The sequence below is a fragment of the Rhinopithecus bieti genome, unplaced genomic scaffold (genome assembly GCF_001698545.2).
Source record: "Rhinopithecus bieti isolate Rb0 unplaced genomic scaffold, ASM169854v2 scaffold_8220, whole genome shotgun sequence".
NCBI classification, from domain to species: Eukaryota; Metazoa; Chordata; class Mammalia; order Primates; family Cercopithecidae; genus Rhinopithecus; species Rhinopithecus bieti.
In genome coordinates this window covers 3,238,589-3,260,929 of record NW_016806392.1, presented here as the reverse complement: position 1 = coordinate 3,260,929, position 22,341 = coordinate 3,238,589, and the positions used below count along the sequence as shown (strand labels likewise).

Genomic DNA, 22,341 nt, shown 5'->3' with positions numbered 1-22,341 from the left:
AATGAGATGGTAATTGAAACAGTTGATATCTTTATTTTATACCAGTTGGGGTCTGTATAAATGATCAGTTGTTCAAGTGTCACAGATACCACAAAAGGCTTATGTTCCATGGTGTTCTAGAAGGGTATTATCACAGCAGTAAAACTCATACGTTGTTGTTAAATTTTCACTATATCCATCCTGCCTTATAAATACTGGAATTGTCCAAATGCTTTCTGAGTCCTGAAGCATAATACAAAGCTTGTATTTGACATACTAAACAATAAGTAGAATCTCCTATTTGAGTGTGTCACAGCTGATTGTAACAATAACCAAAAAAGTAAATGTGAAAGATAGTTAAATAAATATTAGGATTTGACATGTAACAGAGGAATCTTAAGATGGTAATATATGAAATCTGTGATGGTAATTTATTAGGTATAAATACAATTAAATATAAATGAGACAAAAAGAAAAACTAATGTATTTCAAAAGAAGGAAAATCCCATTAAATGTGTATAAATTCTGTTGTTGAATTATATTTTATAATTACATTTGTATTTTAGCCAATTACAGTAAATAGCAGATATAATATGAAGTTAAGAGAAATGTTTTCATTTCATTCATTTCATAAGAGAAATGAAAACATTTCTCCTAACTTTATATTAAGTGAANCGGAAACAGTTATAAATTAAAGAAAACCTTTATAATGTGAAAAAACCTGGTTGTTTATGAAGCCAAAAGTCTCTTAATTATTTGAAGGATTTTATATTTGATCTGATAAACATCAGCTTAAAGGAAGAACTATTCTATTGGTGTTATTTTTCATGTTTAATCATAATCTTAATTTTAAGGAGAAAGAAGCTCATATTTTAAATGTATAATATAGTACTTATTCTATGCTGATTATGGAATGTTTCACAGGAAATGTCTGCAAGCTGTTAAATAACATGTGTTGTAGGAAATTTTCATTTAGCAAGATAGAGACTAATTTTCCTTACATCTTTTTAGTTTATTATAATGTTATTAATTTTTAAAAGAAAATGAAGGGTGTTGTATGAGTAATATTACCATACCCATGTTTTCAAAGAATTAGCAACATATACCTAGCTAGGTTAATTTTAAACATTTATATGTTTTTGGATTATTTTCTTCTATAAATTGTCACCATTTTTAAGTGTTCTAATCCTTTTTAGGATTTTTTGTTTTTTCAAAAAACAAAATAAACTGGAACAGTATTTTGAAAAAAGAGTAGACTTGAAAGTTTAATAAGCAGGCTCAGTCCGCTTCTCCTGAACACTGGCACAAGCTGCACATATCTCACCAGACTCTCAAAAAAGAACCAGTGTTCTTTACTATCTGTCAACTATAAAATGTGTAAAGAAAGATAGGTAGCTATCATTAAAATTACATTTCAGCATTCAGTAACCATTTAATGAGTAGCATAATTATATAAGTATAGTACCTTAGATCCTGTACTCAATAATTAAAAATAATCTCATCTTTAAAGTGGAAGCTCTGTAATTACTGTTTGACTTATCCACGACCACTGTGATGATTTCCTGTTGCACCTTCAGTTGTTCAAAGTATATTAAAAGTATAAAATTGGATAACTCATTGTTATATTATGCTGTAAATATTATAAAAATGGAATATGACCTGATGTTTGAAAGTTACATTATATGAATTAGGAGTATAAAATGTAATCATATTCTAAACTTTTAATTTCTTTTGAAAAACAAATAACATTTTTAATAGTTGCATACTATGGTTTCATAAAAGCTGTACTTTGAACTGTATATTTTAAAAAATTGAACCATTAAATTTCAGTCAATAAGAATATATAACATTGGGGCATTGGTAAGCATTTTTTCCAACTTTAGTTCATTTGCTTTTATTCTATAGTCTTTAAATTGATATGTATAATTTGTTCTAAATTTGATTGTATGAATATGACAGATTTTTGGGTAAAAATTTTTTCTCTCAATGTTTGATATTATAGGAGACAAATACCTTTTGATGTTGTTCCTTTTTCATGTTGTAAATTGCCAAACTTTTGACAGTTGAAACCTAAAGTTAACAGTTAAAGTTTTGTAAAGAATATTAAGTAAGACGTATTAAAAGCTCATTAATTAATCACTACCTCTGAAGTTGGCTTTTTATTTTACCTCTGTTTACTAAATTCCTAGAGTGTCAAACAAGGACCTGGAAAATCATCCAGGTGGGCTCTCTGCCTGCTCTCTTTTGACAGTACCACTGATCAGGGTGGGTGACTTGGTCATTAACAAAAAATTGCCTTTCTGTATACTGGTTTATAATTTTAGTTTTGTCTGTGATTCATAAGAAGAAAATGTTTGTACTGTGCTTCATTTGTTCCTGATAGCACTTACTTTGGTACTGTTACTATCCAGTCTAGGATTGACATTGGTTTATATTTTGAAATCAAAATGAATTTTTTACCTAAAAAGCTTTGAGTACAAAAGATAATTTGGGGAAGGGGGAGAGGATGTATGCTTTTTGGCTAATATGTTGCATTTAGCTTTCACACAGTTTTTCAACTGAAATACTCAGTTTATCTCCATTATTTCAGTGTTGTAATTTTTTTCTCCAGGAGATTCAAATAAAAATGGAAGAAGAACAAGTTCTACTTTAGACTCTGAAGGGACTTTTAATTCCTATAGGTAGGTGATGAATACATGTATATAAATACACATACACATATAATATTACAAGATAATGTATAAGATATATAATTATATAGGGTTTTGATCTAGAATAGTAAGGAAACACTATTTGTGCTTTAACAAGGTGACCAATGTGAACAATATTGTGTTAATGTTATTTTCTGCAATTAATAAGTTACAGAAAAATATAATGTTGTAAATTTTTGAGTAAATGCACTTACTGCAGTATCTGTTGTTAGCCAATAGTAGGGTAATTGGAATGTATGCACATGTAGTATTCAGTTTCATTATAATCCATTTTTGTTTTTCCAGTATATCTGTTACATTACTAAAGCTTCCTTTTAATTTTCCTGCTAAAATATAGTACCACTCATGAGGGCCTAAGAGAGCTTAAAATGTAGTTCATGGTTGAATTAAGTGCTGTTTGCTAATATTCTGTTTAAGTTCTTCAGTAAACAGGGCTATTACTTCTGAATTAGTAATTTTTTTAAAAGGATACATGTATTTTACCTAATCCTTTCTTAATATTCTCCTCATAACTTGAATTTTGCTTCAGTAAATGTTTATGAAATTTGTACCTTATATCTGGAAACTGAAGAACAAGAAAGATTAAAGTATTTTCAGTAATACTTGAAAATTTATATACAGAGCCAAAGTGGTGTAAGAAATTGGTTATTTTCTTTTAGGAAAAAAGTGCAAATTCAATAATGATACATTTTAACGTTATAGATGGCAATGCAGATTCTTGAAGAAACAATTTAATTGGCCAACATTGTCCTTATGGTTAATTACTTCTGATACTTGTGTAACAACACTATAAAATATATGCAAGAACCACTGTATATTTGAAAACTAATTTGAATATTAAACTGTCTCCTTTTCTATAATAAATATGGAACTTATGCTTAGTTTATATTTTATTTGTATACATATTATATAGTCTTAATTGGAACTGTGTCATTTATTTCTTCAGATTTCAGGCAGGCTTTTAACATCTAGAGTCAGACCTTTTATACAGGAGGAACTAGACAAAATGTAGTAAATGAAACAAGTTTTACAATTTGTTTATGAATTTCAGAAATGAGATGGTAATTGAAACAGTTGATATCTTTATTTTATACCAGTTGGGGTCTGTATAAATGATCAGTTGTTCAAGTGTCACAGATACCACAAAAGGCTTATGTTCCATGGTGTTCTAGAAGGGTATTATCACAGCAGTAAAACTCATACGTTGTTGTTAAATTTTCACTATATCCATCCTGCCTTATAAATACTGGAATTGTCCAAATGCTTTCTGAGTCCTGAAGCATAATACAAAGCTTGTATTTGACATACTAAACAATAAGTAGAATCTCCTATTTGAGTGTGTCACAGCTGATTGTAACAATAACCAAAAAAGTAAATGTGAAAGATAGTTAAATAAATATTAGGATTTGACATGTAACAGAGGAATCTTAAGATGGTAATATATGAAATCTGTGATGGTAATTTATTAGGTATAAATACAATTAAATATAAATGAGACAAAAGAAAACTAATGTATTTCAAAAGAAGGAAAATCCCATTAAATGTGTATAAATTCTGTTGTTGAATTATATTTTATAATTACATTTGTATTTTAGCCAATTACAGTAAATAGCAGATATAATATGAAGTTAAGAGAAATGTTTTCATTTCATTCATTTCATAAGAGAAATGAAAACATTTCTCCTAACTTTATATTAAGTGAAGGTATAATATTATCTTGGATTTTTTTTGTTCTTGAATAAAGTATCTTAGTATTATTAAATGATAATTGTATTTTGAAAAGTAACTCCTAGTGTAGCTTTGCACAATAAATACTAATGTTGTTAACTAAATATTTTAATCAATGTCTGTCATTGTTTAAAATGATAAGCATTGATTAAAATCAATGTTGTAATGTTAGAATATTAATTTATTGTTGTAATTAAAAGATAAAAAGCTCAAGTAATACAGTCTGTAAAAATGTGCTTTTAATAGTTGGCAGGCCAGTGCTGCTGTTAAATACTGCTATAGTATTTAAGGTGTGAAGTGAATATTTTTCTACTTAGTAGGCAATAGCTCTTATAATGAGCTTACTTGTGGATTTGACAGTTGGGTTGTAGAATTCATAGAAGCACAGCTCTGTGGTATAGCTTCAATTAAGGTTAACTGACAAAATCTAGGAATTGTTGCAGAATCACATTAAAATGGCAATAGAATTTTCAGTAAAATTTACTTTTGAAAACAAAAATTCTTTTTTGTTGCCATTATAGCTCTTTAAGCTAACTAGAAATAGGTTATTAGAAAAACGTAAATGTTGCAACCCTCAGATGTCGTTTTGCATGACAGTTCTACCTTTGTATTATTTAAACCGCCTCTGAAATCCTAGCCTTTCTTCACAATTAGACAACGCAGGCCTTAAACCTGTCACCAACATACTCATAGTTTATATATACTTGTGTCAAAGATGTACTTTAGTTTCTTATCTATAAAATGGGCATTATAATGCCTAACCTGTTTCCTTCCCGCAACTGTTTTAAAAACTCGGGTTAAAACGTATAAAATAAAGGCCTTTTGAAAATCTAAATGGGAAGTCATAGTATTAATTCTTTTGTGCTCACTTCAGGTAAATGGGTAACTTTGTTTCCTGTATTCACCAACAGACACATGTATCCTTTAACATATGTTGAGATTTTAATAACTTTTGAATTCAGTCTTGAATTGGACACTGAAATTTATATTCTTTCCACTGTTTGTATTATTATCATATTAGATTATGAGTTTCAAGAGGGCATGGGGGTTTTCTTTGTTTGTTTTTTGAGACAGGGTCTCACTCTGTCACCCAGGCTGGAGTACAGTGACACTACCTTGGCTCACTACAGCCTCAACCACCTGGCCTCAAGCAATCCTCCCACCTCTCAGCCTCCTGAGTTGCTGGGACTACAGGCGTGTGCCACTACATCTGGGTAATTTTTGTGTTTTTTGTAGAGATGGGGTTTCATCATGTTGCCCAGGGTGGTCTCAAACTCCTGGGCTCAAGAAATCTGCCTGCCTTGGTCTCCCAAAGTGTTGGGATTACAGGTGTGAGCCACTGCACCTGGTCTGTTTTTTGAAACAATGTTTAAACATAGTGTGCTGGTTCAGATCCTGATTGTAAATACTCTGAATACTTTGGACAAGTCTTACCCTCAGTTTCTTCACCTTTGAAGTGAAGATGATAAAATACAGTTGATATGAGGAGTTTAATCAGATAATGGCATATGGTAAATGTTGAATAAATATTACTTTTTTGTTCCAGACAATGTCATCATCGTTGTCATCACTAACCTTTTGGTGTTATAGAAATTGTTACGGTGATCTAATATACCAAAAGGAAGAGAAAAAATATATTTTACAAGAAAATAAATTTTTTGTCTGTTAGCAGAAAGAGTGCTTAAGAACAAGCTTAACCTGAAATTTGACACTCTCAATCTCTGACACATATTTCAGGTTACCTTTGAATAACAAATTTGAACACCTAGTAAAGATGAAAGGAAGATATTTTACTATAAATTCAGAGATGATATCTGGAACTTTGACAAATAAATTTTAAAATTTAAAATGAATGGATTGTAACTACAGCTTTATGTGCCTAATAATCATAGACTTTTTTTTTTTTTTAATAAACTGGGATGTTTACTTTGGATTTGTGTCTTCTTTTGATCTTGCTTCATGGATTCAGATAGAGTACAGCTGCATTTAACTCCTAAGGCACCAGTACAATTATTATATGATGCTTGAGTAATAGTCCAGATACTGTTTTGGAAACTTTGGTTAAAATTTGATTGTATATCTCTGAACTAATTTGCAGATGATGCATTAAAATGGAAAGTTTATGAGACTTGAGAAGACATTGTTGGTTTTGTGAAATATATCTTGTACTTTTTAAAGACCAATCTTAATGTTGTCTGCCAAATTATATGAGCTTTCTCTGTTTCTTATTTAACCATTAAAACTGAGAGAAGAACATTAATGGGTATGAAAGAAGAAAAGTTGTTTCCTGATTATCAGTTTGCTGATGTTTAACTTAGTGACTGTAGCACAGGCCACTCCTCTTCTCCTCTTCTCCTCTTCCCAAGGGCAGCTGACCTTCTCCTCGCCAAAAGAAGCAAGCCCCTTGCCAGCACATATGACTACAGACTATTACATTAATCTGTTTAGCTGTAGTACCAGCTGCTTGCATGTTTTTAATTATCTTATTAGATGGTATAACAGTGACCTATGAAATAATTTGAAGGTGAACATTTAAAAACTTTTGTTTTATTACCCTATGTTTCTAAATATCTTTTTGATCAAATTATAACTTTCCTTAAAAGTTGACAGGAAATCTTTGTCATTTTGAGTCAATGTTATGCTTTTTTTTTTTTTTTTCCAAAGTATAATGTCTTAATTCCCAGTATAGGAAATAACTTATTTGTTGCCTCATTTATTGATAAGCCTTTTGTGTTTCTATAGCCAAAAATCTGCAGTAAACTTGGCTTAATAGTCAATTTAGTTAGAGAAAACTCAGACCAGTTTATTTAGCATTCTCAGGGAAACTCAAAATATTGCTTAATTTTTGTACCTCATCTTAGTTTTGTGTAAATGGCAGAGGATAGAATATAAATCATTGTAGATTATTTTAAATTTGTACATTATAGTTAACCCTAATTTTCAAGATTCTGTATAAACCGTAGTAAATCATCTAGTTTACTCAATATATTTTTCAACTTAATTTCACATGACATTATATTTTCCAAAGCTGTACTCTTAAGAAAATGTACACTCTTTTCATCTTGACAATTAGATACTTTAAAATAATCATTTGTAAATGCAATGCTGACTTCCAGAGACAGTGCAAAATTGTAAACACCGATGATACTCAGTTAGAAGTCGTAGCCAATAAACTGAAGATTATAATAATTTAGTTAGGAGCTTTGGTGTTTGAATCAAAAAACGAAAGTTACTTGAATGCTAAAAAGATACACAGATACTTCTGTGTATGTTTTTAGTTAATAAATCCTACACCTGGGCTAGTGGAGTGACTTGAGACTTAAAAAATTTATAGACTGGAATAAAGTATTTATTTTTTTTTAAGAAAACATTTATACTTTTGGCTTATTTTTTTCCTCTAACAAAATATTGTATTTCATATTTGAAAAGAGCTTTTATTGAAGAAATAAAGGGAACTTTATATGTGTATATAGTTTTGTTGTTGTTTGTTTTATTCCTTTTAAGGAGAGAAAAGACACTTGGCTCTTAAGCAATGGTGTTCGAATTTCTTGATATTTATCAGAGCTTCCAAAGTTGCCTCCCTTTCTCAATATAATATGTTCTATATCTAGCTCACCGAGTCAAAGGCTGTTCAAATTGGTAAAAAGTTTGTAAAAAGTTAAAGTCGATATTGCCTTTTAAATCTAAAAGTTGTCTTTTCCTGCCTAAGAAAAAGTACATTAATTTGAATTTTCTTGAATCATTAAGTAAATTTGAAAAATTAGGCTTCAAATTTTAGCACAAAATTTGCATGTATCTTATTTGCATATAATCAATAATTTTGTATGCATCTTATTTGCATATAATCAATCAGTAAATTTGAAAAATTAGGCTTCAAGTTTTAGCACAAAGATTTGTACTTATTTGCATATAATAAATAATTTTGGAGGATGCGGGAAATATCTTTTCATCATTTACATTTATTTTTAGTATAGTACCTTTTACATTTGTATGTGAGAGAATTATATATCTCATAGAAATAACAACGAAACAGTGATTCAGTAGAAAGGAGATAATAGGGCAGAAGCCTACTTTGGCAGCAAGATTTAAAATTCAGAAATCTGGGTTCTAGTCACACCCTTAGAGTGATATAATTTTGTTAATCATGTTATTTTTGAGAATATTGGCTTATTGGACGAGAGCAGGTGCAGTGGCTCACCCCTGTAATCTTAGCACTTTTGGAGGCTGAGGTGGGTGGATCACTTGAGGTCAGCTGTTCAAGAGCAGCCTGGCCAATAAGGCGAAACCCTGTCTCTACTGAAAATACCAAAAAAAAAAAAAAAGGTAACGAAATTAGCCAGTGTAGTGGTGAATGTCTGTAATCCCAGCTATTCGGGAGGCTGAAGCACAAGAATCACTTGAACCTGGGAGGTGGAGGTTGTAGGGAGCCAAGATCACACCATTGCACTGCAGCCTGGGTGACAGAGTGAGACTGTCTCACAAAAAAAATAAATAAATAAAAACAGAATATTGGCTCAATCAATTTGTTTGCTAGAAGTAATATGAAAGGTGATAGAGACCAACCTGAATCTACCATCCCTCTTTCCCACCACTCAGTCCTCTTAAGTTTCTAAGGCCTTGCCATTTTAATTATTTTTCAGGGTTTCGTAGCTTAATAAATAGAAGAGGAGGAAGGAAGGCCTAGAATTAATGCTCCTTGATTCCATGAGCCTTACTTTTCTGATTTTGTTGTATTGCCTGTATATTGTGGAGGATCTGTATAATGTTAAGATGTTCTTAAGAACAAATACATGATTTAGGGAATCAATTTGGAAAAAACGCACAGAAATAAGACACACTAAAGTCTAGATCTTAACTCTACCACTGTAACCTTAGGCAAGGTAATTAACCTCTCTGATTCTTAATTACCTCATCTGTAAAATTGAAATGTTAACATCTGTATCATTGAGTTGTGGAGAGCGTACCTGTAAAATGTGTAAAGTACTTGGCCCTTGTCATCAAAACATAGTAGGTAACTGCTGTTAGTTTTTTCACCTTTCCTTACCCTCTGTCTTTTCTAAAATTTCTTTTAAGTTGTAATTAACTCTACTACCTGACAAAGTTGGCCCTTGCCTCAGGAAAGTTAAAAAAAATTTTTTTTCTAGTTCTAACGTGGCAATAAATGAGTATTTAAAGAATCAGATGAATCTATAGTTATCTATAGGTTATATAGGAGGAACTTTTGTATAATCGCTTCTTATATTTAATCTCATCGAATTTTGCATCTTGTTTGTGCTTATATTTGTTCAAGAAGCATCACGACCTTTACAGTTAAATGATCACTTCAGAGAGCACAAAATGTATAGCCTTTTCATTTTTCAGAAATCAGTCATAGTATTACCTTTTGTTCTTATCTCCATAATGGAGGCTCTTTTGAGTAAAGAAAAATCGCATTTGAATGATGAATACATCTTCTTGAAGTAACTTATTATTTTTATGATAGTATCTGTGCTTCTTTATAATATGCAATCTCTCTGAACTAATTTATTGATTACTGACGGCTTTGAAAAAATGTTACCCTCTATTTTGAAAAATCAACTGATTTGTTTGCATTTACAGCCCTAATTATCAACCCACACTGGCTTGAGCATACATGTTACAGTTTGAGTTCTTTTCCTTTAGAAACCCCTTCAAGCCCTTTTTGTTATCTGTTGCCAGGCTTTAGGGGAATTTTTTTTTCATGTTTGTTTATTTACATAGTCAGCTGAAAGCCTGATCATCCAAGGCTGTGTAAATGTTTATCTTTGAAAAGACAGGCATACATTTGAAATGTGAGGATAAGCTGCTCTGAGTCAATCAATACTGAGAGTCCTTTCCCCTGGACACACTTCTGTTTCCTGCTGGTGTTCCCAGTTGAAATGCCTTGCTGTCAGTCCTATGGATCACTGTTTGTAATATATACTTCGGATATATTGTTGAAATATACAAAGTCAATTAAATATTTGCTCAATACTGAAGTATGAGGAAATAATGCATAGAATTAGGGTTCAAAAATATAGTTAAAAATTTGAGAAAATGCATAGAATTAAGGTTCGTAAGTGGAGGGTTAATTTTTTTTAAAAAAATTTACCAATATCTTGCTTATTTATTTATGCATTGGTCTGCTTTATAGTCCCAGGTAGCTCTATATAATACTTAATTTCTGAATGTGTATTTCTTGGACAATTTGACTCAAATAAATGATTTAAGGGAGAAATTTCTACAGAATATTTAGGAGTCAATATTTAACATTTTTTTTTATATCAGATCGTGTTGTCTTTTGATGCAAAGTTGTAGTGGTTAATAATTCTGTTTCCCCATTTTATTTTAATCCAGAGCTTTTTCACAAGTGCTTTTTCAACATTTGTTTGTATCTTTTTTGTTGTTGTTCAAGGGAGCTAACTTATCTTCTATCATTATGTATATCTTTGTTATACTCCCAATATAGACAAACCAGTGTGCTAAACCTTTAAGACCCAAAGAGGAATTAAACACAGACCCTGCCCTTGGGGCACTTATGATGTAGCAGGGAGACAAACATGGAAACAACTAACATAGATGATGACTGGTATTGTAATGGAGGCATTTATCAAGAACTAGGGGAAGGCCAGGCACAGGAGCTTACACCAGTAATCCCAACAGGCTGAGTGGGGAGGATCTCTTGAGCTGAGGAGTTGAAGACCAGCCTGGGCAAAAAGCAAGACCTCATCTCTACAAACAGACAAATAAATAAATAAATAAAATAATTAATTAAATTTTTAAAAATTAGCCAGGCATGGTGGCACTTGCCTCTAGTCCCACCTACTCAGGAGGCTCAGGTGGGACAATCACTTGAGCCTAGGAGGTTGAGGCTGCAGTGAGCTGTGATCATGCCACTGCACTCCAGCTTTGGTGACAGAGCAAGACCCTGTCTCAAGACAAAAAACAAAAAGCAGAACCAGGAGAAGACCAAATAGTTGGGGTGGTGGGCGGTAGGAGGAAAATCTGTTTGCTAGGTGTTCTAGCGGGGGCAAGAGTTTCAGGGAGGTGAGCAGCATGTACAAAGACGATCTTCATTTTCCACTCTTCAGCAATGCATTCTTTTAGATTGCTTTTGCAGTAGAATGGGTAAGTTTCAGTTTGTTAAAAACACAGAGATTCTCCAGAGATACTGAGTTTATTAGGCGATTTGCACACCTGGGATATGTAGGCGTTGGGAACCATGGGCATATCCAAAGAGGTTGAGGGAAGGGGAAGCTTTTAAAGACAAGAGAGGAAAGTACACACAATTTATTTTGAAACAGAGAACTTTGGTTACAGGGGCTTATTGCAGGAGCTAACACCAGTTCACTAATGGAGACAGTTTGTCTGGCAAGTGTTCTTGTACATCAGTTAGCTATCCTTGTACTCATGTAGCAAACTGCAGTTTAGAAAGTTATTGGTAAAAGTTTTTGTTACAGACGTATGTGTATAAGAGCCCTTCAGAGAGTCTTTGTAATATTTCTTCAGTGTATGTGCATGAGGGCTCTTCCTTCTAAACCTGGCTTTATTTATGGTCATCTCTCAGTATTCTTGGGGATTGATTCCAGGACCCCCATGGATACCAAAATCACAGATGCTGAAGTCCAGCAGTCAGCTCTATGGAATTGGAAAGGATAGGAGAAATCAGCCCCTCTGTATCCATGAGTTTGGCCTCCTTAGAATACTGTAGTCTCAGTCTGATTGGTATAAACCATGAATGCGGCATCTCATGTGTGGAGGGCCAACTGTACTTTTGTTAGGGCTTGACAGAAGTGACTTCATTTTTATTTTGACAACTTTCCCATTTGAACTTAGTCATCAGTGACAAAATTATGCCCTTACCTATGAAGACAGCTAATGTGACCCATACAACATCAGTATTTACATATGTATCTATTTCATTGTAGTGACAGTGTTGCTTTACATGAGCTGCTATTTTGATAGTACTTGCTATGTGATAGTACTGAAGTTTTAAAATTCAGTATATCATAGTTTTATTTATTTTTTTTTTTTTGAGATGGGGGTCTTACTCTGTTGCTTAGGCTGGAGGGCCATCTCAGCCCACTGCAACCTCCACTTCCTGGGTTCAAGTGATTCTCATGCCTCAGCCTCCTGAGTAGCTGGATTACAGGTGTGCACCATTGTGCTCATCTAATTTCTGTATTTTTAGTAGAGTGGGGGTTTCACCATGTTGGCCAGGCTGGTCTTGAACTCATGACCTCAGGTAATCCACCCGCCTCAGTCTCCCAAAGTGTTGGGATTACAGGCATGAGCCACTGCACCCGGCGATGTTTAATGTATTTGAATCGATGATCAAAATTTTAACTGAGGGTTAAAATCTTTAAATCACACAAAAATAATTATGAAATAGTTGATAATGATACAATTGAGAATGAGTATTAGGTACCTAGAAATATGAAGAAAATCAATAAACCTGCTATGGAATAAAAAATAACCTGCAAAATGATAGAATATTTGAAATGTAAAAGATGTCCTTGTATCTGAACATATGAATATAATTTTCATTCCATGATTATAGATGTTATGTTCTGAGAGAGACATTGAAGTAGTTTGGTTGACATAATCTCAAGGGGTCTCAAAGACTCTTCCAGGCTACTTTTTCAGATTAGGGACACTAATGCAGATGACATGTCCAGGTGTCTCAACCCATTAGAACCAAAACAGGGTAATTGAACCCTGTATCTTAAGCCTCATTCCAATTAAAAAAAAAATTTCTAAATCTTGAAGTTCTCTTGAACAGTGTAGCTCAACTTTCATAGATCTAGACACAAACTTATGTGTATTTTGTTCAGTTCACAGTAATAAACTTACAGTGTCCAAAATAACTACTATTGTCTTCTTGCCCTTCCCCCCGCCTTACCACAGGGGAGCAGTTCTTAAAATACTTAATTGACTTTAAACAAAAGTTTATCCCATGGCCCGTTTATCCTCTTTTTAAATTATCCCTTCTAGGTTTGTTTAGCCAGCCTGTTGCTGAATATGATTATATTAGGTGCATGATCCAAATCTTGGGTTTATCCAGCATTGACCATTTTTGGGTAACCAATAGAAGTAACACTGTGATCACCAAAGATTTGCCTTTCTAACTTTCAGGTATATGTGTGAGAAGAGGGATGTGGGAGGAGGCAGCGGAAGGGAGTGATAGAAACAGAAACCACAGGGAGAGGCAATGAGATAGATACGGGAAAGAAAAAGAAAAAGATTATATCCATATCTAGTAGTCTTATTAGTAGCACCATTTATTTAGAATAATTATATACTATGTTACCTCTCTTACGGAATTAAGTTGCTTTATTTAACCACATGTATTATTTAACTTTTAATGTTTGTTTTCTTTCCACAGTTATATATGTGTATGCATCACTTGTATATTTATATCCCTTGAAACTTTATAGTTGTTACTTTAAAAATTGAATGTGTATACGAGTGAATTGTTGCCATCCTTAGAACATTTTAAGCTTCCCTGTCCAATGCAGGAACTACTGGCAATATGAAACTATTTAAATTTGGATTTCAATTAATTAAAATACAATATGTAGTTCTTCAGCTGCACTAGTCGTATTTTAAGTGCTTAGTAACTATGTGTGGTCAGTGGTTACCATAGTGGAGAGTCAGATGTAGAACATTTCTGTCATCTCAGAAAGTTCACTTGCTTAGCGTTCATCTAGAGGTTGTCAAGTGAACGATGGATTCAGTTAAAATACAATTGATTTTAATATTTCTTAGAGAAAGTATTTAAACACACATGTATTTCTATTTGGTAATACCCTATTAGTCAACACACTATTGGAAAACATGCTTTAAGTCGTAGGATTGACTTTTAATTAGGACATCAGGTTTTGCTAAATAAATGTCTATTTATAAATAACTGGAAAGTAATTTATTCTCTATTCTACCAGCCTTTCCTTTACAGTATTGGCTTATATTTGCAGACTGTGTGGCAAATTCTTTATCATGTTATAGAATGTTAGATATCAAGCCCGTGCCAGTTATCATAAATATCAAAGTAAATGAGGTGAGGTGGGGGTGGGAAGAAGGTAGGACAGGTCTGCAGGGAGAGGATTTTTCCTTATTAATTATAGAGGAAGCATGAGTAAACCATGGAATATAAAATAGACTTACTCCAGACAACTTCACAGAGATTGTCTGGTGTAGGATCCTTTTCTCACTTCATTTCTAAATGCCAGTCCTTTGATTAGTAATCTAATTATCTTTATTGTATATTTAAATTATTAGTACAATTAAAATGAAAAGCTTGTTATAAAATCAAAAGCTCGTGATACTGCTTTTCTTGGTTTCCTTTTTTAAAGCATGATTATTGAGTTTACCTACTTTAATATGACCCTAGATTTAGAAGCTCTGAAACACTATATTTTGAAGAAAATGCCTGTTTTTTTTTTTTTTTTTCTTTAAAAAAGAGAGTATTGCAGCACTTTGGGAGGCCAAGGCAAGCGGATCATGAGGTCAGGAGATCGAGACCATCTTGGCTAACACAGTGAAAACCCATTTCTACTTAAAAAGTACAAAAAACTTAGCTGGGCATGGCGGTGGGTGCCTGTAGTCCCAGCTACCTTGGGAGGCTGAGGCAGGAGAATGGTGTGAACCTGGGAGGTGGAGCTTGCAGTGAGCAGAGATAGTGCCACTGCACTCCAGGCAGGGCGATAGAGCGAGACTCTGTCTCAAAAAAATAAAATAAAATAAAATAAAATAAAATAAATAAAATAATAAAAGAGAGTATTATATTTAACAGTGCATAACTGTTTTAACTCAGTTCTTTGTGTTCCTGTGAAAACTGAGGTGAAGGCTCAAGGTTTCTCAATTTAAAGTTCAATTTAAACCTGAATCAAAACATCGTAATTTTAACAAACCTCTAGGCAATGAACTATTCTTTACCTGTATTTCAGTGGAGCCTCATCATATGATAACATGTTTCACCTAGACATATGAAGAAATACATTTTAAGCTTGTAATTGTGCATTCTGTTTTATATATATATATATTTATGTATAAGTGATATGCCCTGATGTTTCATTATGGAAGAGAAAAAAAGCTTTAAATAAAAGTAAGTTTTAGAAAATTAATGATACAGGAAGCAAAAAAGCCAGTACAGTTTCTAATTGCCTTTTAGAGACTCGTGAGTTCCCTCATTACCTGTGATTTAAGCTAAAAATGAGGTAATTATAGATAACATCAGTGTTTATCTGGTTGATCTTGGCACCTGCAGTCCTAATGTTGTGGCTTACCCATATCTGGTGCCACACTTTACAGTCTTAGGCTGACATACCTGATTTACACTTTTCATATTTCCATTGATTTTAAGTTAGATATTCCTTGTTCTATTTGAATAGTATTTTCAAAATCATACCTTTAAAATGACTTAAAAGTGTATACTCTTAAATATAATACTGGAATTATGGTACAGTCCTTGCATTGATAGAAGTCTTTCACTAATATGTTTTGATATAGATTAGAAACCGATTTAAAATTTACTGGCTCCTCTTTGATAAAATAAATGTGATCATACTAAATATGGCAATTTTAAAAAATATTGGCATGCACTTGAGGATTACAAAATTGTATAAATCTTTTTGAATCAAGTTCAGCTTTCTTACCTTTTACTTCCTCAGCCTCAGATATTCTACCCATCTAACCCTGATCTAATCCTGCTTAAATCTTGCTTAAATCCTGCTTCATCCTGCCATGGCCGTTTTGTTCTATTATCTTATTATTCAAATTGCAATGAAATGATCCTGGTTGGCTGACTGACCTTGTAAACTCCATGGTCATCTCTGAGAGCTCCGTCTGCTATACTCCCCTATCACTATACCTCCCAGAGAGCTAGAAGCATCTCTCTACCCTCTCTCTTTTTTCTTCCACTGTCTGTGACGTGTTGGCTTTTCCCAAGGTGAGAATCCATTCTCTTAACCACTCAGCAATTTCACTGTCAGTAGAAGCCTAAGTAGCTCCTCTTAACCAACCATTAGAGATCTTCAGTCCTAAACTATATGTAGTCCCTTAACTCTTTGCTATTATTGTAGTCATTTGGATTTCTTCAGTTAGCCCACAAACACATTGTTTCCTTTCCACATTAAGCTTAAAAATGGGATAGAAACCATCATATAAATCTATACAGTGTAAAATTAGTGTATTCTATAGTGTATCACCATTTGGGACAATGATTCAGAAGCTTTCTAGTCATAAATTAGCACATAATTTAGTCATTTATTAGTCATCATGTAGGTTATAAAAGTATTTAAACTATTAAATTTAGAAGATATCAACAAATTTCGAAGATACTAGTTTCACACCAATGTTATGAGCATATATTGGGAAACTACTACATTAAAATATATAATTACAAATAGATATCTCGTTATAATCATCAGCTGTATTTATCCACCACATATTCTAATTGCTTTCCATGTCAAAATAGCCATTGCAGGAGGCTTAACTACCTAAATAGGTCTTCTTAGAGGGAAGTTATCAATTCCTGCTGCAGAAGTTGACTTTATTTTTTGAGAAATAATTGCATCAGTCATAGCCTACATATTTAATAAGTTACAGTGTTCTTTCCTGAGGAGCACATGGGTAAGCTCAGAGTCCTTCTCAACATAGTGTTTCCAAGACAGCTAGTACTGGTCTGTTAACATTGGCCTGAGAAATGAAACCTACTCATCTTCATCTTTCCCTGCTTAGATGCTGATTGTTTTCAGGGACCCAGTGTCTGCAAGATAGAGTAGTTGCCACTAGATGGCACTAATGCTTTATTAAGGAAATCTTCAAGGTCCAGGTGGCTAATCCATTCCATTTAAGGTTTTACACACCTAAACACCCAGGTTCTTAACTACTCACAGGACTGTTGTTATCTTCTCAGTCCAATTAGTAAAAAGTTATCTGCATGTCCGTGGACTTGATATTCAAAAATTAAAAATCTGAGGAAGAAATAAGGGTATATTTCTGTCTTGCCTTGTTGCCAGAGGTCATTTTTGCTCTTGGTGTCTGGAAAATCATGTTTCCCTTTAGTGGTTACTTCCATGTTATTCCAGAAAGATGTCTTTCCTATTTCTCATTTCTTTATTCTCTTGACAAGTTATTTAATTTTTCTGAACCTTACTTTCCTCATTCATAAAGAGGGGTTAAAATTGTATACCCTAAGAGGATTGCTGTAGAGATTAGAAGTGATTCACCTGAAACATTATATCATAAGTGGGTCTTTTAAAAGGATTTCAATGGCATAATTTTCAGATTTTTGCTGTTCAGGCACATTATAAATACATATTTTTTATGTAAGAATGAGTTTAGCAACTACTTTTTCTTTATTTTTTTAAATTAAACTGAAAAATTTCGCTACTGACACCTCAATATTTTATATTGTTAATCATATCTTCCTCCAACTTCAGGAGGAGGCCTACCATTCATATCTGTGATTGTAAAAAACCTTCATTTTGATCCCTCTCCCATAGAAGGGCTAAACCTTTCAGCAGTTTGCCCTCTGGAATCTGTTTAATGTTTGGTTAGCTCAATTCTTTGCAGTAGTATTTCAGTGGCTATGGTGCTACTGTTATTTTATATTCTAAGTTTTAATTTTGAAGTATCAAACCATTTCTTTCCCCCTGTACTACCAGAGTGCTTTGCAGTAATCATTTTATTACTGGTTTACATGTCCATCTATCTACTCTTTTAACTTTGTATGTTTTAAAAAATGTGCCTGTGAGTGCTAAGCACATAGTAGGCACTTATTAAATGTTTATATTTACTCTGTGTTACAGTTTATTGAAGAAACACTATTCAATAGAAATGAAAGACAATTAATATATTATCTTGTGGCCTTTATGCTCCTCTGTTGTTAGAGCTGTTCATCAGTTTGAGATGTTATGCCTTAATTAGAACTGTAAGTACCCATGAATAAATTTAAATGATTGTAAATTTCAGAGATAATGTTTCCAATTCACATGCCTCAGTCTTCTTTTCTCTGTACCAACACTGTAATCAAGGTACAGGGTCTTATTTAAGCTAACAAATAATTATCCTTCATTACATAAGTAGTATGTAACTTGACCTTAAAAGCCTGCTTAACTTGACAAGATGGCAATGAATGTAGCCACCAGCTGTGCCTGTACTTTCACAATTTCTTGGTACTTGTGAATAGGAGCTGATTTTGGAAAAGACTGGAGGAGTCATTGCTTCATACTTCCCTCTCTTATCTGGAATACTTTGTGTTTTCAGTACACAGAACTGCATGGTGTCTCACAAATTATGATTCCTTTTGGGTTCAAAACGTTGTACATTTGAGATCTGTGCTTGTTCACAGACTACAAGCTATTTAAATATATTTATGGTTTTTGAAACGTGTATACATACCCCAGAGATATTGCAGATTCAGTTCCAAACAACCGCAATAAAGCAACTATTGCAATAAAGTGAGTCACATGATTTTTTTTTGTTTTCTAGTATATGTAAAAGTTATGATTACACTATACTGTCAAGTATGCAATAGCATATGTGTAAAAATATATATACCTTAATTAAAAATACCTTATGGCAAAACAAAAAAAAAGCCAAGGATCATCTGAGCCTTCAGCAGTTCTTAATCTTTTTGCTGGTCGAGGGTCTTGCCTTGTTGTTGATGGCTTCCCACGAGTCAGGGTGGTGGTTGCTGAAGGTTGGGGTAACTGTGGCAATTCCTTAAAAATAAGACAACAGTGAAGTATGCCACATAGATTGACTCTTCTTTTCAATAAAGATTTCTCTGTAGTGTGATATTCTGTTTGGTAGCATCTTACCAGAGTAGAACTTGTTTCAAAATTGGACTCAGTCTTCTCAAACTCTGCTGCTGCTTTCTCACTAAGTTTATTAAATATTCTAAATTATTTGATACCATTTTAACAATATTCACAGCATCTTCACCAGCAGTAGGTTCCATCTCAAGAAACCACTTTCTTTGTTGATTCGTAAGAAGCAACTCCTAATTCACTTAAGTTTTATTGTGAGATTATAGCAGTTAAGTCACATCTTCAGGTTCCACTTCTAAATCTAGTTTTCTTGTTATTTTTGCCCATCTCTGCAGTTACTTGTTCCACTGAAGTCTTGAAACCCCTCCAAGTCATCCATGAGGATTGGAATCAACTTTTAAAAACTCTTGTTCATGTTTCTATTCTGACCTCCCCCCATGAATCTCTAATGTTCTTAATGATATCTAGAATGGTGAATCTTTACCAGAAGATTTTGAATTTACTTTGCCCACATCTGTCAGAGAAATCACTATCATATGGCAGCTATAGCCTATGAAATGTATTTCTTAAATAATAAAACTTGAAATTAGAAATGACTCCCCAGTTCATGGGCTGCAGAATGGATGTTGTGTTAGCAGACATGAACACACCATTAATCTCTTTGTACATATCTATCAGAGCTCTTGGGTGATTAGGCATATTGTCAGTGAACAATGATATTTTGAAAGGAATCTTTTTTTCCTGAGCAATAGTTTCCAAACGTGGGCTTAAAATATTCTTTAAACCATGTTGCAAACAGATAGGCTATCATCCAGGCTTTGTTATTCCATTTATAGGGCAAAAGGAGAGTAGATTTAGCATAATTCTTAAGGTCTCTGGGACTTTCAGAATGATTAAAGGTTGGCTTCAGTTAAGTCACCAGCTGCATTATCCTGTAACAGGAGTACAGCCTGCCCTCTGAAGCTTTGAAACCAGGACTTCACTTCTCCTCCCTAGCTATGAAAGTCCTAGATGGCATCCTCCTTCAATAGAAGGCTGTTAAATCTACATTGAATATCTACTGTTTAGTGTAGCTACCTTCAACGGTTATCTTGGCTTGATCTGTGTAACTTACTGCAGCTTCTCGATCAGCACTTTCTGCTTCACTTTGCAATTTTATGTTATGGAGGTGGCTTCTTAAACTCCATAAACCAACCTCTGCTATCTTCCAACTTTTCTTTGGCAGCTTCCTCACCTTTCTCAGCTTTCACACAATTGAAGAGAGTTAGGGCTTTGCTCTGGATTAGGTTTTGGCTTAAGGGAATGTTGTGACTGGTTTGATTTTCTATTCAGACCACTTAAACTTTCTCTGTATCAGTAGTAAGACTGTTTTGCTTTCTCATCATTCATGAGTTCACTGGAGTAGCAGTTTTGAGTTCCTTCAATAACTTTTTTTTTTTCTCCATTCACCACTGGGCTACCTGTTTAGTGCAAGAGACCAAGCTTTTGGTCTAACTTGGCTTTAGATACACATTCCTCACTAAGCTTAATCATTTCTAGCTTTTGATTTAAATTAAGAGACTTATGACTCTTCTTTTCACTTGAACATTACAAGGCCATAGTAGCATTATTAACTAGGGAGGTCCAAGGAGAGGGAGAGAGACAAGGGACTGTTTATGGTATGGCCAGAACACATACAACATTTTTCAGTAAGTTCACTGTCTTATATGGTTGTGGTTCATTTTGCTTCATAACAGTTACAATAGTAACATCAGAGATCTCTGATCACATATCCCCATAACAGATACAATGAAAGAGTTGGAAATTTTGTAAAGATTATGAAAATATGTCACAGGAGACACGACGTGAGCACATGCTGATAGACTTGCTCAATGCAAGGTTGCCACAAACCTTCAATTTGTTAAAATGCAGTACCTGTGAAGTGCAGTAAAATGAAGTGACATAAAATGAGGTATGCCTCTACTCCTCTCATGTTCTCACTGCTAATCTCATCTTTGAATATTGCTAAAAACTAGACAAAAACAAAGTTTGAACATTATGAGATGTCAGTATATATGTGTAATTACTTGGAAATAGGACATATTTATAATAGTATAGGTAATAAAAATGGATTAAAATGGGGGAAAAGGCCCCACAAGATTTCACTGAGTATTTATTTGGTGTTGGAGTGACTAAGAATTACTTAAGCAAGAGAAAACAATGGAAAGATCAATAAGAGAAAAAAGTGTTAGATCTTAATTATACACAGATTTAAAAAGCTTCAATGTATTGAAAATTAAGACCATTGGGTTAAAAAATTGACTGATGAAGGCATGATGTCTTTAATGTATGAAGAACTTTTCTCTTTAATCAATAATAAGGCACACTAAAATAAAAGCAGTATTATTAACAAAATATTAATTTTAAAAGTATAGGATTTAGGCACACTGGCTCACACCTGTAATTCCAGCACTTTGGGAGGCTAAGGAGGGAGAATTGGTTGAGGCCCTTTGTAGACCAGTCTGGGCAACACAGCAATACCCAGTCTTCACAAAAAGTACAAAATTAGTCAGGTGTGATGGTGTGTGCCTGTGGTCCCTCCTGAATTGCCTCAGCTACAGTGGAGGCTGAGGTGGGAGGATTGCTTGAGCCCAGGGAGTTCAAGGTTAAAGTGAGCTATGATTGCACCACTGTACTCCATCCTGATGACCAAGTGAGACCTTTTCTCTTTTTAAAAATGTGTGTGTGTGTGTGTGTGTGTGTGTGTGTGTGTGTGTGTGTGTGTGTGTGTTGGATAGTCCTCTGAGGGCTTTTCATGTATTTTTAAAATTCTCATAATAATTCATTTAAGTAGATTCTGTTATTACTCCATTTACAGATGAGGAAACTGAGGCACAGAGAGGTTAAGAAATTTGCCCATGCTTGCACATCTTGTAAGTGGCTAGTGAGCTGTGTACCTTTGCTTATTGCGTGGCTGTCTTTCTGATCCCAAGCATGCACCTCTTATGTCCATTCTCTTAACCACTATCCTGTACTGCTTAAAATGGGTAAAGGGCAAAAAGCAGGTTTTACAAAGGAAGCAGTAAAATGACCCAAAAGCATGAACAATTTTTAGTTCACTAATAATACAAATTCAAGTAAAACCAATTTTTTTTTTTTTTTTTTTTTTTTTT

At 33.6% G+C, this 22,341-nt stretch overlaps 1 protein-coding gene across 10 annotated transcripts in view; it reads left to right on the top strand.

The window, feature by feature from the left end:
* TBC1D5 (TBC1 domain family member 5) overlaps nucleotides 1-22,341 on the top strand; it is a 607,988-nt gene that overhangs the window by 316,264 nt on the left and 269,383 nt on the right. For 9 of the 10 annotated variants that reach the window (XM_017875878.1, XM_017875885.1, XM_017875881.1 and 6 more), the window contains one exon: nucleotides 2,591-2,660. The exons of the other annotated variant lie outside the window; for it this stretch is intronic. In XM_017875878.1, the coding sequence (XP_017731367.1) occupies nucleotides 2,591-2,660 (70 nt within the window). The remainder of the gene's footprint in view (nucleotides 1-2,590; nucleotides 2,661-22,341) is intronic. 10 annotated transcript variants of the gene reach the window in all.